General features: G+C 37.4%; 2 protein-coding genes across 4 annotated transcripts; one reads left to right on the plus strand and one right to left on the minus strand.

Annotated features, from left to right (window-relative positions):
• Window positions 1-1,335: 1,335 nt before the first annotated feature.
• Window positions 1,336-5,106, plus strand: LOC113492019 (tissue factor pathway inhibitor-like). Its single transcript, XM_026869291.1, has 6 exons — window positions 1,336-2,472; window positions 2,895-2,976; window positions 3,462-3,491; window positions 3,958-4,067; window positions 4,545-4,635; window positions 4,963-5,106. Exons 1-6 carry the CDS (start codon window positions 2,235-2,237, stop codon window positions 5,087-5,089), a joined length of 678 nt encoding a protein of 225 aa, XP_026725092.1. The 5' UTR covers window positions 1,336-2,234; the 3' UTR covers window positions 5,090-5,106.
• A 5,049-nt stretch (window positions 5,107-10,155) lies between these two features.
• Window positions 10,156-17,516, minus strand: LOC113492020 (ubiquitin carboxyl-terminal hydrolase 7-like). Of its 3 annotated transcripts, none has more exons than XM_026869293.1 (11): window positions 17,408-17,516; window positions 17,193-17,270; window positions 16,585-16,904; window positions 16,078-16,241; window positions 14,941-15,200; window positions 14,185-14,359; window positions 13,046-13,238; window positions 12,510-12,663; window positions 11,301-11,434; window positions 10,593-10,689; window positions 10,156-10,390 (listed from the first exon to the last, which is right to left on the minus strand). In XM_026869293.1, exons 2-11 carry the CDS (start codon window positions 17,247-17,249, stop codon window positions 10,358-10,360), a joined length of 1,587 nt encoding a protein of 528 aa, XP_026725094.1. In that variant the 5' UTR covers window positions 17,250-17,270; window positions 17,408-17,516; the 3' UTR covers window positions 10,156-10,357. The 3 variants fall into 3 exon arrangements, with proteins under 3 accessions (XP_026725094.1, XP_026725093.1, XP_026725095.1); XM_026869292.1 differs by having other exon boundaries at window positions 10,156-10,497; window positions 10,583-10,689; XM_026869294.1 differs by lacking the exon at window positions 10,156-10,390 and adding an exon at window positions 10,411-10,497.
• Between the last annotated feature and the right edge of the window lie 406 nt (window positions 17,517-17,922).

A 17,922-nucleotide genomic window follows, 5' to 3' on the forward strand; every position in this document is an offset into this window, starting at 1 on the left:
TACGAAAATGTTTCAGAATAAACTTTGCACGGCCTCGCGCGATCCCGATTAAATAGACGATTGGGATCAATCAACGTGAGATGCGTCCGATGTTTTAGGATATTGGAGCCGTATATTATTTCACAGTAAAAGCCTTTCGCTGAACATGATAAAACATATGAGAAGGCAGTACTTTCGATGCGATACAGATGTTAAACAGAGGTAAGGGTAGCACATACATAGCTGTATAGGTACTACGCTAAACATATTATATAGGTACTTAGTTACATAACAAGCTTTTTTCTTGTACCTACTTATTTGAACATTTAATGCCATTTTAATAATTTACAAAGCAAAATGACCTACTAGTTTCAAATTCAACCGAATTTATCAGCACGTATAAATATTTTATACGCATAACAAACAACATTATTCATAATTACAACAGGTAAAGCACATAAATCTGCGCGATATTTCACGTAACGTGCGTTACAGGCATCAGAGCGTCCATTTGTGACGTCATCGACGAACAATGTCGTAATTTCATTTAAATCCTCTGGCTTCGGCCTACAAATCTTAGCGGAGCTTTTGAAATGATTGAATTTTTATGCGACTGTCTGTCGTTTTTATTTTGCTGCCGTCGCTGTTTTACCGTTTTACATTATATTATGCTGGGAGTAGGGCAGATCTTTCATTTGATTCTTTTTGTCTTTGATGTATTAGGAATTTCGAAATGGAAAGACTTGGATGAAATTAAATCAAATGAATCAAATTTTTGAGGTCAACGGTTAAGGTTTAGGTTCCTCCTACCTCACCCCCTTACATAAATGCTTTGATTTACCCAACTGACGAAAATAAAAGTATTCGTAAATTTTATTCATATTTCTGACTTCTATGACCTACTTAGAAACCAATAAGCCTATAACCATAAGACACTTTATTAATACCTATCTGATGTAGTAGGTAGGTACAGCTGCCACTTCATCAAACCCTAAGATTAAATAATCCTGCTTGAGCCAGTGAGGCAATTGGCTTTGCAGCCATAACGGTAATGACAATTAATTATTAATCGTCGCCGGCGGAATCCACTCGTAATCCTAGCTTCCGTCGACCGGCGGCCGACTAGACGGAATGAAAAACTATAGTAATTAATCCTGCAGCTCGGATTGTACATTTAAAAAGCTTTGTGAAGAGCTATCTGCTTTCTCGAAATTACATTTCTCATTAGGATTCTCCTCGGGGAATGCTAATTTGCAACATCGATAGAGCTCGTGACGAGGACCCATTGTTTCCGAATGCAGATGGTTATTGTGACAGAAAGATCTTCGTTCAAATTAATATTTCTCCGTCTAAGCTCAGGCGTAAGTATCTTCATTAATAGTTGGGTATATACCTTCTTCGTAGGTGTACACTCCTAATAATAAATGGGCTCATCATATTACGCCCACATTAGAGATACAATAGCGGCTCGGTAAGCGTGTAAACACATTGCTACGGTAATTGCGGCCGTGCCTCATGCGTGTCGCGTGTCCTGATTTTTATTAAAGTGATATATCGGTCAGGCATGCATGAGAATTTAATGTGTGGATGTTAGGGATCCCACTGCAACAGTTTATCAGTGTCGCGCAGGACACGGCGGGAATGCGGTCGACTGCGGCGGCCATACAGAATGGTGCGTCGTTAGCGTTAATCCGATTCGGGCATTGGAGCATTCGAGTATCCAACGCTGTCGGCATCCCGCCGCCCGTCCCGCGGAGCTCGGCAATGCGAGCTCAGGAATTTGAATGCAAATTGAAAATGCCATTAGATCAGCAAACATTCTGCTTGCCGATCAGACGCTGCATTGTGTGCTAGTAACTGAGAAATGATTATCGTATTCTGTCGTCGTGATTGCGTATTGATTCGGTGCGCCCTAAATACTGGGAACGATTCACATTTCTTCCACTTATTATTTACTTAGCGAAACTCAAAAAGCATGCCATTTAAACCCTCTTTTACTGCTAGATTATATGCCAATAAAATTAAAAGCAGAGAACCAGTTGTGCAATTCGTGAACTCTCAAATTGTTTATAATATTAACGGCCTGGCCGCTCGCGTTTTAGAGAGAAAATAATATACGAAACCATGTAGGCGCGATTTCACAGAGCACAGGCGATAACCAGTTTATGGCGGTATAAATTTTGTGCTTATCATTTATTTTCACACCAGAGCACCTGTAACAAAGTTAATATAACATCGTATTTCATATTTCTGAAATGAAAAGTTTGCTTAACACTGTTATAATATTCGGGACGTTCTATTCATGTAGGAGTATATCATCAAGCTCAGAGATTTCCGTGGAAACTACTTTGACGACGGCTAAATCTAATATTGACGAATATCCTAAGCCAAGCAGTTTGTATAGGAGGATAAATGTGAACCGTCAAGACGATCTGCTGTCCAGCACTCCGCTGGATTTGTTCCGCGTGAGGGCAGCGGACCCCGGGAGAAGAAGTCAGTACCCTTCGAATAGAAACAGATTGTTCTTTGGCCTCAGTTTTGAAGTGTGATTTGATTCTAAATTTTTAAGACGAATCTCTTTCTTAGATAGAAGAACTTAAAATTCGTAGTAAAAAAACAGAAAGTCTGAAAGCAGATTTGTCTTTTCCAAATTAAACCACTCGGAAAGTTAGGTGTGGTTCGTCGATTGCATGAATGTATCTGATGTGGCAAGTTTCTTGCTTCGCTTAAATCTGTTGTAATAAAATTAAGTTAGTTCAAGTCTCTTTGAGTAACTGGTTTGATTTCAATGCATTTTTGGTCGGGCACTAACTGTTCACCTTTCATGGGGGCCTTTCATCAACTTAAACCTAAACGCTACCTTAAGATGTATGCGAAAGTTAAGTTAATGATAATTATAGAGTTTTGATATTTAGGTCACATGGACTCGGTGTGGAAATGGGATTTCTGGTGCCAGTTGCAACCTAAAGTCGGGAACTGCTCATTAAAGCGGCGCAAGTAAGTTTATTTTTTTGTTTAATCACGTATAAAATCCTTAGCTGACTGTCTCGTAGAAGCGAGATGCCGCTCTACACACCGTAGAACTGCATCTTTTTTCAGTTTTACTTTAGTGCTCTACTCACCTGTAGGTGTTGATGAGAACTAGTAGGTCAAGTATGTGAGTCCAAACGTTAAGAAGGTATTAGGTACCTAGATGTCCTCTTAAATAAATAAATAAATGCGGACAACATCACATACATTGTTCTGAACCCAAAGTAAGTTGCTGAAGCACTTGCGTTATGGAATTCAGATACAACGAAGGTACCACAAACACCCAGACCCGAGACAATGTAGAAATGTTAATTTTTACATTGACCCTACCGGGGATCGAACAAGGGACCTCAGAGAGCTAGCGACACCTTGAATCCAGTGCGTACGCCACTCGACCACGGAGGTCGTCGATAAAATAGGTTCGAATACTAAGTATTGCTTATCGTTTGCAGTGGTGACGGAATGCCTGGACCAAGACAGAGGTAAGTGAGAAATTCGTTATAAAACCTATTACCACTTCTATTAAAATATATAGACAGGATAGCTTGCCGTTTTGAGCAGGTGGCACTGCCCTGGTCGCAAACTAAATCTAACCAAACCAAAAATTTCAATTTCTTCTAAGTATTTTTAAAACCACTTTAAATGTTGTGGGTTCTTTTTGAACCATACATAGCTTATTTTTATAGTGACTATCGTTAGGATGATTCATTATGATGCAACGGTTAACGGACTGCCGACTAGTTTCGTATCCAACCGGAGTCCTTAATCATAAGCTGATGAAGCGGACCAAAAATAGTCTGGCAATCCGAATGAGTAAACCATTGCATCATAATGAATAATTTAAGCTATGTATGATTGTTAAATCTCTCTTGTCTCTTGTAAAGATTATTAAGCTCTTACAACATTTAAATGTAAATTATAAAGTAAGTAACAATATTATACTTTCAGTTACTATTACGACGCACAACTAGATGCTTGTTTGGCATTCTCGTATACCGGATGCGATGGAAATAAGAACAACTTCGCGACTTTGGTCGAATGCGAACGTCACTGTAAAGGTAAGTATGTACACAAAAGGAGATAGTTGGGTATGATGCGACCGAAAACATATGAAGTGACTGTCTGCATAGGGGAAGAAATAAATATTTTTTTCCCAGTCATTTTGCTTATAAAGCGATTCAAACAATATTATTTTAAATTTTTGCAATATTTCGTAAAAGGAGTCTGCTAGTCTGTTCTCCACCTGTACCACAATACAATATTTATTTTACATTTTGTAGTTTTAATGTTATGTTCGGCAATATTTAAAATACTGTTTCAACCCATAAAAATACTTTTTTCAAGCAACTATTGGCTATTTAAAAGTTGGACCTACTGTGCAACCAGCTCAGTGTCATGTAATTGTTAAGAAATTTTTGTTTTGCGAATTTACTAATATGAGTGTCTGTCTATGACTATGGCTTTTTTAGTCTCAATATTTCGAATATTATCGAGTATTTTCGTTGAATAGATTTCTATACCTACTATTATTTTAGGTGCAACATATATGACGCTGAAGGAATCTACGAGGACGACCTTCTGTGGATTGCAACCAAATGCTGGACTGTGCTTGGCTTTGATAAATAGGTGTGGTAATTATTAATGGGATTCCACTATCAACTCTTGAAGTAAGACTTTTCGGTTGCACAACTGCGAAAGAGGTGGTAATGGGTCCCTAGTATCTTATCTATTCTCCATTTCGAATGGGCCCTCACATACAGATCGTAAAAAATATAGTTTTTGGGTTAAATCCAGGCAAGTATTAACCGCCGATGAATTTCGAAACATAATTTTGCTTAGTTCAACCCATTTTACAACTTAGCTGTGCCCAAGCCGTATGGCAAAATTTTCACTATGTAAGCAAGTTTTTACAAGTTCTACTGAAGTCGAAATAAATTTTTTAATCACTATAAGGTATTACTACGACGTGAACGGAGACGAGTGCAAGAGCTTCATCTACGGAGGCTGTGGCGGCAATCAGAACAGGTTCAAAACGAAACTCGTCTGCGACAAGCATTGCAAGGACCAAAATAACCAGTAATATATCACTAATTGTTAATAACATCGATCGTTTCATTCTTACTCCTATTATAGGTATCTTCTTCAGTAACTTGCCCTTAACCTAGAACCTCATGAGATAGAGATATCCAATAAGTGCAGGTATTTGAAACGTCATCTAGTCAAATTTAAACGACGCCATCAAATAAGAAGTCGATTATCATCGTTTTCTTTATCATAATCATTCACAACGCTTCTCGGTTTTTTTAGCTTACAGTTTCTTGCGATAAGCAACTTTTATCATCCACGAATAACAAAGGCTTTAACAACTAAAGCTGATTATAGTATTCCTGCTCTATTGTAACACTATCATTTCTATAGGCCTGTAGTCGGCCGTACTCTTCAAGCCTCTTGAGACTAAGCGAATATCACTCAGTATGATTGTAACTGACGGGAGCATTTGTCCTCGCTGATGTTTGATTAAGTCCCTGTTGAAGGATGGCCCTCGACGATCGCTTTGTTTCTATAATCGATGGATAGACGACTTCTGATGAGTTTGTAGACGTTTGTATCTATAATTTGGTACCTATAAGTCTACAGTTATGTTATTTGTGTTGGAAAAATAGTTTTGTTTCCATTATTTCTGAAGCTTGAACTTATGTATACAGGTACTGAGGGCCTACTGTCACCTCTTTAAGTATTACGTTTTATATTAACTGCAGTAACATTGCTTTATGAGATGTAATACAATCACAAGAGTGATATTGCAGTTAGTGGTGGTTCAACTAGAGTCATAAAAAGGTTAAAAAAGAATGAGAGGAGCCAACGTTTTATAAAGCCTTTTTGGTTACCTATGCTTGGAAATTGGGTTTAAAAATTTCTATAAAACCTGAATTAAGAAAGATTGTGAACTATTTGTTTACACTCTATAAAAACAATTATGTAACGAATAAACATTAACTAATTGAACGGGAACAAGTAAAGTATTCTCCGGAACGCTGAATCTATTTCGTGTAAGGCTTTCCAGCTTAAGAGGAAAATTAAGTGGAAATAAACTTCGCAGCTTTACGACAAATGCATTGGCGAATTGTTAAAATACTCGTAGCTTGGGAACGACGATTTGTTACTGACCATGTTCAGGGACAGATAGGATGGTCTTAGAATTGCTTTTATGCCTCAATTTAGAGAGGAAGCTGGTGGCTTGGCCTGTACCTACAAACTGTGATAGATTTTAAGATATGCTTTTGACCAGAAACTTGGTTTTCAGTACGCACCTAATGGTAGTTTTGTCAGACCAGTCAACATAAAAACATTCTTGATCTACGTATTTCTAAAGAATCGAACAAGTTGACGATGTTATCAATATTTTTTTGATTACACGAATGCCTTTCTTTGAAACTTTGTTTAGCTTCCTGTACTCAATATACATAACAGTTTTGTGTTCTCAAAATCAATTATTGATCTCTTAGAGTACCCTTTCCATTAATGCCAGAATACCTATACTCCAATACATCACAATATTTCACCTTACCCTTTCTAGACACTGTAACTCCTCAAGCCAACAATAATATTGCATCACGAAATAAATAAGACAGTTACTTAAATCTTCGGCTGGTAATTACCAGAGTCTCGTCGGCCGTAATCCCCGTCCTGACGAAGAAAAACTCCCCTAATTAATAGTGCAGCTTCCGGATTAATTAGCGGAGATCTGCCGCCGCCTGACGCTCTCATTATTTGAATTTTATTAGTTATTTTCTTAACTATTCGCTGCCCTATTAAATAATTAAGTTGCAGCCGGATTTATTTGTGTTAGATTGGATAGTTCTTACAATTATATTTTTCGTCGCATAGATGAAAATAAGCAATGAAGAGAAAGAAAATTAAGCCATCTAATTCAGGTGTTCACAAAAGTACAAAGCCGAACATTTGCAAAAATCTTGAAAACTTCAAAGGACAAATGTTTTTACACGATTTAATTGTCCCATTATTGTTCAAGTCGAAATAAGAAAAACAAAAGAAACAATGGTTATAATTACGTGCGGCTGCGTTCCGGTGGCAGTTTGATTAAGTTGATTGATGTCCCCGCCGGGCTTCATTTACTAAAACAAAGCCGATTGTGAAATATATCTATGCTTTTTCTTGTCCTTCTATTGAGAAGACAGTCTTGTTATTTACGACTATAATTTATTTACCTATTCCATTTGTTTGATTAAGCGTAAAGCCTGAGGGACGCTGAAGATATTGTTTTTTAATATCTCAGACAGACGTCTTCGGTTTTAAAGTAATATTTTTGGATACTTTAGACGTATAAAGTATTTGAACGCTTTGAGTTTTGTTGGTACCCTTTGTAATTGTATCGTTGATGAAATGACTGATCTTGGTGTTTGCGTACTTTATATGCTAGTTGTTGTTTTCAAACAGGATCGGCAATAACAAGGATTTGTTTATCAAAGCTATGGTCACAGCAAAATATGGGCTTCAGCCCCATCGGCTGTCGTATTTAGTTGAAGCTCCGTTTGTTATACGAGACGATCGTCAGCGTGCGACTGCTGTTGTTGTTGACATCACAAATTTCGAGTTTCACAACTGCAAACACAACGTGTGTAGTCTGCAACAGGATTCTAATTTATCGCATGTCGCACTAGATTTACTGCCACAACGTAAAGCGAAAGGCTATTTTTTAAAAAACGACCAATGGCTTCGCTAGTTACCACTCTCGAAGGGTACAAATGGTATTCATTCGGCGTGAATTTTATATGCTAAATACTTCAATGTCTGATTTAAATGGAATTGCAATTCATTGTGCTGGTAAGCCTGTTGGGATAGTTACCGCGTTAGAACCGATTATCTAGGCCTTTTGAATTCCCATCGGAAATGGCGAGAGCTATCTATATTTTGGTATATTTTCCCAGAAGTCTAATTTTTCCCTCTACATTGACAACTGATTTTTTATCTACGCTTGTGTATGCAACTCATACTAGGTTAAATAGATACGGTGTACATCCCCTTAGGTAAATATATTCTGTAAGTTGATCCAATCTGTTTCAAAATCCGGCACAATTCGTACGTTGGTGAATAAATTAAAACGTCAGAACAATGCACTAGAGGAAAATTACAAAGTGAACTGAAGATGGTAAATGCATATCGTATACGATTGTGGCCAAAATTTTGGGGGTTTGATAGACTTTTATAGTTTAAAAGTTTAGGTTTTTAAACAGGGTTACAATTTGAGTACAGTGTTGTGAAGTTTCCTTACGTGCAACAAGTGGGTAAAACCATAGATAGGTAATATAAGATTTTAGATGGGAGTATCCATAAACATTAGATTCAACTAACGCTTGGGCGAATTTAATGCCCCGAGTCCTACCCGTCTACTCCTCCCATCCACATTTTTTTAAGGTTTCTAATAAATGCAATCGTTTCGTTGGAAACTGAGCTTAACTGTTGTACATGCTAGGCACATGTAAAGAAACTGTTCCATTTTATAGTTAAATTAGCTTTGACTTCCACCATATAGCTATCAAATGAAAAAAAATCGTCAAGTCTTTCAATTCCGTTTCTGTTCGGGAATAGTCCGACACTAATCTAAGTGATATGGTAGTGCTTGTGAGAAATGAACACTATTCAAATATGTAAGCCATTCGCTGTTCACTTATGTTCCGACTTCACCTTCATTTGTCATTTGCTATGTTATGGCCGGGCATATTAAACGGGTGTTTTCTTCCAAAGGTTGTAGGAATGGTTGTAGGAATTATCGAGTGCAAAGTATTTCATTTCTTTGTCATTGTATGTATGTGATACAAAAATAGTAAACAAGTTTTTTTAAATGTGTCCAATCAAAACATACTCAAAATATTTTTCACCGTTCTTTTCATCATCAGTACGTTGTAGTCGATATACTCTCCCAGGTAGTCCATCGTGTCCTCGCTGCCTACCCTTCTTACCATTAAGATAGCATACTATGATTCAAGAATCAGTTAGTCATTCAAAGAACACTTCAATAAAGTAGGATTTGAACGTCAGGCCGTGGGTAGGTTAAGTCGCAGCATTGACTCAATAATAGCCATTAAAGTCGGTTGAAGCCACAACTGTGGAAGCCAACCTAATCTCTGGATAACAGTCCTTGTTACTACGCTAACTCTATTTCGGGTTTAATGAAACCAAAATCGACCAATTTACTATAGCTATGCAACGAATATAGCCCCCTGTACTTCTGATATTGCTTATAATATACCTATACTTATAATACCTACTAGCTGTCCCAGCAAACAAGGTTTTACCATTGAGCAGAAAAAAAGCGAATGCAAAAAATAGGGTTGATAAAAAAATTATGTTGTCTGATTCTCATACCCACCCCATATGCACACACAATTTCATGAGAACCGGTCGAGCCGGATTGGAGGAGTTCAATTTCCTACACCGTGACACGACAATTTTACATATTAGAATGTATAGGTACGTGATGTGAATACGTAAAACAAATAAGCTTGTGCAGAAATGAAAATTGTTGATTACAAAAAAATACATGATGAACTCACTTTTTTTTAAAGATTCTCTTAAATATAAATATAGATATTTATTTTCTAAGAGCGTCACAGTATTTCGGACTACGTATAATAACGTTGTAGTAATAATGCGACAGTTTCTAACAAGGAGCGGAAATCCATAAGATACTCTTAACAAATTATGCAGAAGAAAATCGTTCGGAATTTTATCCAAGCGCTAGGACTTGTGATTTTAATTTTATAAAACATTGAACAAAGCTAATTTCTCGGCAGTCTGCATAAGTAAATAGCGGTGAAGCCGTGTCTTTCGACTACCTTGTCAGAGCTGGGTGTGTTTAGCATGCAGTACACTGCTTTCATTTGTGCCACAGAACAATGTAACGTGGCTGCCGACAGTTCCTGAATAGCGGTGAACTATGCCTAATTAGTGATTTAAAAATGGCGGCGTTAGGCGGCAGGCATTCCTTTTTGACTATTGTGAATTGGAACTTTTTACAGATTCATGCCCTGACTTCTTTAGCTAGTAATTAATAGGCTGTTGTGTTAAGAAGTGATGGAATATGAGAGGGAATGTGGTGAAGGACAACTCAAAAATAAACCTAAACAATATCGCAACAAATTTTATTAACAGTGGTACATAAATAATTACAATAAAATATACACAAAGAAAATATATTCAGATTATATAAAGCTTAATTACCTACCTGACAAATTTACTATATTTATCGGTAAACACTCTGTAATAATTTCAAAAACTGTATAATGTTAAAAAAATTTGGACAGTGTTGAGTGGTCCGTGTCGTTCATTATCTTCCTTTATATTTAGAGCCGGCTAGGGCCTGCAAAGTGAAGAACTGTTTTAGTGCGCTGAATATCTTCGCATAGTACTTGGCGGAGGTGACAGACGTATCAGATTTAAATTTCCTGCATCTTATTTTTCTGCCGCCTGAAACGCGCAACATGTTTGCTTACAAAAAAAAGAAAGAAAAAACTCAAAGTAAACTAAGGTGGGTGTGTGGATTGATATTTACATGTTCTTACCATCTCGTATCGCATCTCTTCGCTGATGCGCTCGCACAGGTCCGTCGGGATGTCGCTCTCTGTACACTCTTGCAACACGTATTTTAATTGCGATGTCCTGGAAACACAAGCGCTCGTGTGGGAACCATGCCTGGGAACCGAACGAGCCGGTCTGCGCACGAGCCAAGGGCCGAGCCCATTGTTACCGGCTAGTGCAATACAATACTTATTATTGTATGTGGCTTGCTTACACAGAATTTGTACCGGAATGTTCTACGCCGACGGTGCCTACGCTAGAACGGACATTTCAGCCGAAACCTGATATTGTACGCTTGTGTTATTTTGGTGAATAAACTAGCACTTGGGTGTTTCGCAAAGGGTAAGTATTTTACCGTAAAACAAATGATGTCGAGTCGATAGTAGAACGTCAGTCGCAGTCGTCGTATCTTGATTAAATTGCTTCAGGCTTTTTCTTGAGTAAATGCAGAACAGTTTTAAATTCAAAGTTTCAAATTTTAAATGCATTAAATAATAAAATACTACAAGCAGTCAAAGTTCTATCTATGGACATCCCAGCGTGATCTATAGTAGTGATGCAATTCTTCGTCATGCAAACAATTCGTAATAACTCCTTGCAGCATTCTTCTGGACACAGAGGCCTGTCTCCTTCCGCCTTTCTGTTCAGGATTATGATAATTCTACATTACTACAATAATCAGATATCCTTACTGTATGTATATAAGCATGTATGCGCTGGTGGCTCGCCGCGCTAGGTGCGGCGCGTCCTCCTTGCCGCCGTAGTTGTACTCGATAGCTTCCTGCTTACTGCACCGAGATACTACGTCGTCATCGAACTTGCACCACTGGTGAACAAAGAAATACTTATGACCTCTAGCCTCTAGTACCTATATATTCTGTAAAAACCAATGTACAGCAAGTCAGAACTCTAATGATGTGATCTAAGAGTAGTGTAATATGATATCCAGAAGGAATTGTTGTAAAATTGCAATTGTATTATTATCCTTGACGAGTTCCCCCCTAAGAAATTTAATCCTTGCGCAGGGGATTTTACAATCTTTGAAGTCACATGCACAAGACAGTAATATTCAGGATAAGCATTCTTTGATCACAACGCTTGCCCTACGCGGAGATCGACCGATACGGTGACACGTCCCGCAGAGTGCGTTTGGCATGGTGACCTCAACCATTCGGCTATCTGTGCTTGTTATACAGTGCAATATGGTGGCCAAAATAGAGTTTAAGATATCACACCACTCACGAACAGTTCTTTATTCCTAAGGCATAATGAATTACCAATTTTGCAAAAAGACCTAGATTTAAACCGTTTTGTTACGTCGATTTTATGTTTTATATTACTGTCGTTATTTTAAAATTGTAAGCAGATGTTATAAATTACAATAAATTAGAATAGACAAGGCTTAATGCTACAATAAAAGAAAGTAATTAAGCGCAGCTGCTTCCTCAAATTGCAGCAAGCCGAGGTTTCTTCCTAAACTATATATACTTAGCGTAAAAAATATTGTCTTATTGTGTTTTTCTGCGATTGTAATGTATGGTTATTACTAAAGTACTTCCATGCAAAAAAATATATTTTATATTTTTACTGTTTATTTTTTAGATCCTTAGGAAATTTCAACCAATTTTCAAGAGTTATGGTCACGGAAAAAGCTGTGTTACTAGGAACATGTTTAGTAATTTACTTCAAGGCTCGCTTCGCTTCCAGTTCTCCACAACACACACTGTTTATTGTACATGGCCCTACGATTGCACTTTTAAATTGAAAGCGCTGCCAATCCATAATCCATCCATCCTAATTTGGCACATTGTACATACACATGTAAAAGGTTACGTATATAAATAGGTACATAAGCTTCATAGAGAAATGTCTGATTATGTAATACAAGTACCAGTCCTCACCTTCCCGTCGCCCTTAGGGTTGATGAAGACCACGTAGTGTCCCCCGTGGTTGTCCCCCGAGTGCACTAACACCGCGTGAAGCGTGTAGTGCGCCGGCGTCGACGGGATCTCCTGCAGGTACGGGTCCAAGTTCACTTCCTCGAAGAACTCGAACCTGATGATTGGATTTCTTAGAAATTTATGTTGCAAAGTAAACTAACAATAATTACAGATTTTATTGTGATATCTGTCTAATTCCACACAACTTACACAGAGACGCGATCAGAAACAGGTTAAAAATGAAAGCTAATATATAAATAGCTTTGATAAGCCCTTTTGTGATTTTCAACCGACTTCGAAAGTCGGTTGTTATTACTTATATACTTCTGTATGTTTGCTACTTCAGAAGTTAGGATTGGATGAACCGATTTTGTAGATTCTTTTTTAATTGAACGTGAAATAACTGACATATAATTTCCAAAAAATAAATCATTAAGTTTGGCTCAGTAGTCTGCTAGCTCTGTTATCTTAAAAGATCAGCATGATGGTCATCGTACCTGTCATTGAATTTGACCGAGGCGTCGCTCTGCGGGTCGTACTGGAACCGCATGAGATGCAGATGCAGTACAGGCGGGAAGACGTCGAACCTCACGCCTTTCTCCGCCTCCTGCAGCCCGTGCTCGCCCGCGTCGTACTTGTTCTCGCCGTCCAATAGCTCCGTACTGATGTAGTCTTTGAAGGACTCGTAGACTACATAAGTTAAATAATTGTAACCGCTATGAGGAGTATAAAAAGGCAGACTGTTTCTAATCCATTGCTCAGTTTGAATAACTACTATCGGTATTAAACAAGTCGAAGCTAAACTAGAAACAAAAGTTATTAAAATGCAGAATAATCTTGTCAAAATTTTATATTATAGGTCATATAGGCGACAAATTGCTAGCAGCACCACCTAAGCTTCCGTCGTCCCAGAACAAGATTTTAATTCGTCGCGCGTCTTTTATGTTAAATTTAAAATTTTATAAGTGTCACTGCGCTTTATTCTGTAATAACATAGACAAAAATAGCCATTGACTATAAATAGTATCAAGGAAATCGAAAATTATAAATAAGACTCCATGTTTTAATAGGACTTTTCTGGCAATCACATTTTCTACTTTCAGAAAGTACTTCATCAGTTAAAAGTAATTTGTCGTGAGCGTTAAATATAGAAATGGGTCGAACTAAATTGATCAAAAGACCATTAATGGCATTTTCAGGTGGCAAATTTCAGTTCAATAGCGAAGAGGAATTGCTTTCAAAAAGTAATCTGGTATGAACTGAGCCCCGTTTATTTCTTAGTGTCATGAACTAGTTCGGATTAAGGACTATCGATTGCACTTTCCATTTAATCCACTTGTCCCCTGCATTCATGGGCGAATTTGTTTTCTTTCATATATCATATTTTAAGAGGAAATTTAATAGTAGGTGACCTTTTAAGCTAAGTCTTATTTATTGAGCATTAGGGATTTCCAGGCGTCCTTCTTTAACGAACCTTTTCTCTCGGACGTTCTGTCTATACTGATTCAGACCTTATAGTAACAGAGGCACTCGTCTGTACGCTCTGTACGTATCAAGGACGCCTAGGACAATAATCTAACCATAAGTAGAGGATCTATAGATGATTAAACTGAAAGTACGAATTGACCAAACTTACTATTATTCTTTCCCTTTACACTGAGTTGTATGTCGTAGAACGTTTCGACTCGTGTGCTGGTACAGTTCACGTTCTTGCACTTTATGAATGACGTCATTTTACCCTCGAACAGTTTCGGTACCGTGCCCTCCACCACCGTCCCTTTCATTTTGTTTTCAAGCTTATCTAATAGTACCTGAGAAGTTAGTTTTAGTCATAATTCTCACAACTAAGTACTAAAGAGATTAATAATTTCGTGGACCTCGTTTCGATATCATCATTCCCGGTTTTAGTTTTCGGCTGCCTGACTGTATACTTTAAATTTGAAAAGGCATTCTCATGTACATAATTATGAACATTATAGATTTTAACTTTTAATAGCCTTCAAAAGAGGTTTATATTTAAATATCCTTGCTCTTACTGACAGCATTCAGTGGGATTACTGAAAAAAGGCCGAAAAATATAATTTTGCGTATGGATATCAACAAATGTTAGCGAGATGAATTTTCATCAGGCAAAGGCAGAGATATGAAGCTTTTTATATGCAAAAAAATCCCGGGTAGTTATGAATAAGCTTACGCGCAAAAAAATAGCGAAACCTTTTAAACAAAGAGAGGGAGGCTTTAAAATTCGGCGTTTTTTACAAACAGGAATTTTGATACGTGCTGATGATGGGATGTTGGGAAATGTTCGTACTGGGAATCTATCGAAAATATTCATTCTGATTCGGAGTATCTAAGGGATGAAAATAAAGGTTTTAACAGTATTTGAACTTACCCGTAAGAATTCTTGAACATCATGTTGCATGAAAGAGTCTAACGTCTCCCAACCAAAACTCTTGGTGAGTTTCTTAGTTGCGACGGGTTTGTCCGAGAACTGCAAATCGTAGAACACGCGTTGTAACGCGAAGGCGACGGATCTCGAGCTGTCGTCACCCACCGTGGGTATCTTGTATACAGCCTTACGTAATACGTTCGTGAAGAACAGAGTCTGGAGAAGGGAGTTCATGTAGCATGTTGCTCCTTGGTTTTTTAACCCTGTACAATAAAAACGGTTAGTAAAGTGAATGTTAGGTTTGTGTGCATATAGCATCGGAAATAAATTGCCATATAAAACTTTAAAAACAGAAGACAACCGCATCTTAATGAGCGCGCGCAAACTTCGGTTAAGGTTTTCTTGTGGCTGATTATTTTTAATAATACATCCACCGATAAATGAACATATTATATTCAATATACCTATTTTCGTGCCATATTGTAACATTTTGAAAACCGTAGCCCATTTCACGAATTTGGCCTGAATAAAAGTATGTACTTTGATATAATTTATTAAGCTTGATTGCGAGTCCGGCTAAATCTGGCCATATCCATATAAAACAAAAACAATATTTCGAATCCAATTTCATCCGAATTGAATGGAAATAGTGTATTTTGCATGCGAGTGCCTATTCTCCGTATAATCCTTTTGTCACAGTCGCGACACTCATTGGATGAAATGACTGGTTCTATTCGCTTAGTTATTGCTTCCGCTCTGATAAGTTTCCTTTAAACCTTTGTCTGCTACGTCATGCACGACAATTGCTATTCAAGCGGGCTTAACATCTAATAATGATGCAGTTGTTGGTGCTATTGTTTCGATATCTTAAGTTATGCTTTCTGGAATATCATCACAAGAAAGACTTCATAATGGGTTAAACAGACATTTGTCGACGCCATTCATTGATTTTGTAAAGGAACTTTAGAGGGCTGTACGTGTTTTAAAATGAGTGAGGTACTGGCTTCCAGAAAGAAAATATTTAACTAATTAGATGTCGTCTGAGGTCTCTTAAACCATTCTTCAAACTAAAATTATTACTAGTGGTAGTAGAACTATTTCTAATTATTATACTTATAGGTTAAGAATATTTAGTATTACCAACAAATCCCGTATGTTTCTTCGAATCCCATGAGACACCGTGAGGTGCTTCAGCAACAACGTGAGCCTCTATAGTGATCGCATCATCCTTAACAAATCCGTTTTCAAGGTCCATCAAGTCGTCCCAGGATATAAAGTGCGCGAAACCCCAGTCGTCTTCTTTACTGTAAAATATTAACGCAAAATTTTTAAGAGGAACTCTTAAAAGTAAATAATGTTATAATTGAAGGTTTAGTCTCGTAATACCCTAAGGTTTTATGTGTTGGGCCAAAAAAGGATGTAACAATGTATGTTTTTTCTTTAAACTCTTGTTGTTGTCGTGTAACATAACGTGAACATCCAATTAAGACTACACGGTTCACATTCTAGTAATTTTTTTCTTTTTTCTTTTACTTGTGACACCACTCTGCCTCAGCTCATAGTAAGGGACTTCGAGTACGTCCTAGACTAGTCAGACAATAAATGTTACTAAAATGTTGGGTTAATTAAAATTTTAATGGGTAATACCAGTGATACATATGATGAAGCTTCCGACAAAGGTGTCCACCATCCTGCTTGTGAGACATGAGCTTCAACTCCCCCAAACCGTAACACGACCATCCAGGTGAATCACAGTCGCCATTGCATTGAAGAAACACTCCCAACGCCTTCTGTTGCTGACGGTCCGGTGTCGTCGTGTGTCTAAGGAGTATAAGTATCTTCCACGGAAGACACCTTACGAAGCAAGGAGGTGATAGCACTTGCTCCTTCAGCTGACTTATATTTTGGACAGTGAAACGAAACGTCGCTTCTGGCCGTGCGATATCATCATCATCTTGTGCAACTTCCTGTGAATCGTTATTAGGTATTTTAGAATTTAAGGTATTAATTGCTGAAGTTGAAGCTGAATGTTGTCTTGGTGATAGACGAAACAAGGCAGGTTCCGATTTAATTAACTGCACAGTGTTGAAGCTTGGCACAATATTGTTTTTAAAATAAATAAATGCACTTAAAACTGTGATTTTAATAACGTGTACGTTTTTATCCTACTTCGTTTTCGAACCGGATTTACTTTTGTATAGATACTGTATTTAGAAGGTGAACACTGTTATAAATTAAGTGATGGATCGGCTAACCGGGTTTGCCGCTGGTGTTACAGCTGTTGCGGTATCCGCGCTGCCAGTTTCAATCATTGTTCAGCAGCAAATGTAGTGCTACGGGAAAATAAAAACTATCGATAAACTTTACAGTGATTCAACATCCCAGACGTTTTTCTTCACATTTTTATTCACAAAAAGCTTTTTTCTTCGATAATATTTAACTACAGAAAGATAAATTACAATATAATTACCTTATTTCAAAATATTATACATAATGGTTGTTATCAAAATATAAAAAACTAATTTTGTAATTTTTTTAGGCAGATGACATACGTCACCTTATGATTTTTTAAACGTCATTTTGACTATTCTAAATTCAAAATAAATGCCTTTAGAAAATATAAATACAGGACAAAAGAGGTGGTGTATGGGGTTTTCAGAAAAGAGGATCAGTGAAAGAGTCTACACATGTAAAATCGAAAGCCATAAATAGAAGTACAGTCGCCTGCACACTAGCAGTACTTTACCAAATTTATAAGAACCATCGAACTTTCATCATTTCAAAACGCTCGTAAGCAACTATTCAACAGATTTCCGGTGTCAAACTCGTTTACTTAATTAAATATTAATACAATAAAAAGGAGTACATTTCTATTTCTAAAATGATTTGTATAAGTTGATGCTTATGATTTATGAGATCGAATTTCAAGGATATTCCTCCGAGGCGCGGTAGTTATTTTATAATTGAACGCGGCGTGATACCTAC

The sequence above is a fragment of the Trichoplusia ni genome, chromosome 3 (genome assembly GCF_003590095.1).
Source record: "Trichoplusia ni isolate ovarian cell line Hi5 chromosome 3, tn1, whole genome shotgun sequence".
Taxonomy (NCBI): domain Eukaryota; kingdom Metazoa; phylum Arthropoda; class Insecta; order Lepidoptera; family Noctuidae; genus Trichoplusia; species Trichoplusia ni.

Coding starts and splice junctions, on each gene's coding strand:
- LOC113492019 (XM_026869291.1), top strand. CDS start 2,235: ATGAAAAGTTTGCTTAACACTGTTATAATATTCGGGACGTTCTATTCA. Junction 2,977..3,461: donor TGCTCATTAAAGCGGCGCAA/GTAAGTTTATTT, acceptor TATCGTTTGCAG/TGGTGACGGAATGCCTGGAC. Junction 4,636..4,962: donor TGCTTGGCTTTGATAAATAG/GTGTGGTAATTA, acceptor AATCACTATAAG/GTATTACTACGACGTGAACG.
- LOC113492020 (XM_026869292.1), bottom strand. CDS start 17,249: ATGATTGAAACTGGCAGCGCGGATACCGCAACAGCTGTAACACCAGCG. Junction 12,664..13,045: donor TCGGTCAAATTCAATGACAG/GTACGATGACCA, acceptor TCCAATCATCAG/GTTCGAGTTCTTCGAGGAAG. Junction 11,435..12,509: donor ACCCTAAGGGCGACGGGAAG/GTGAGGACTGGT, acceptor TTTGTTCACCAG/TGGTGCAAGTTCGATGACGA.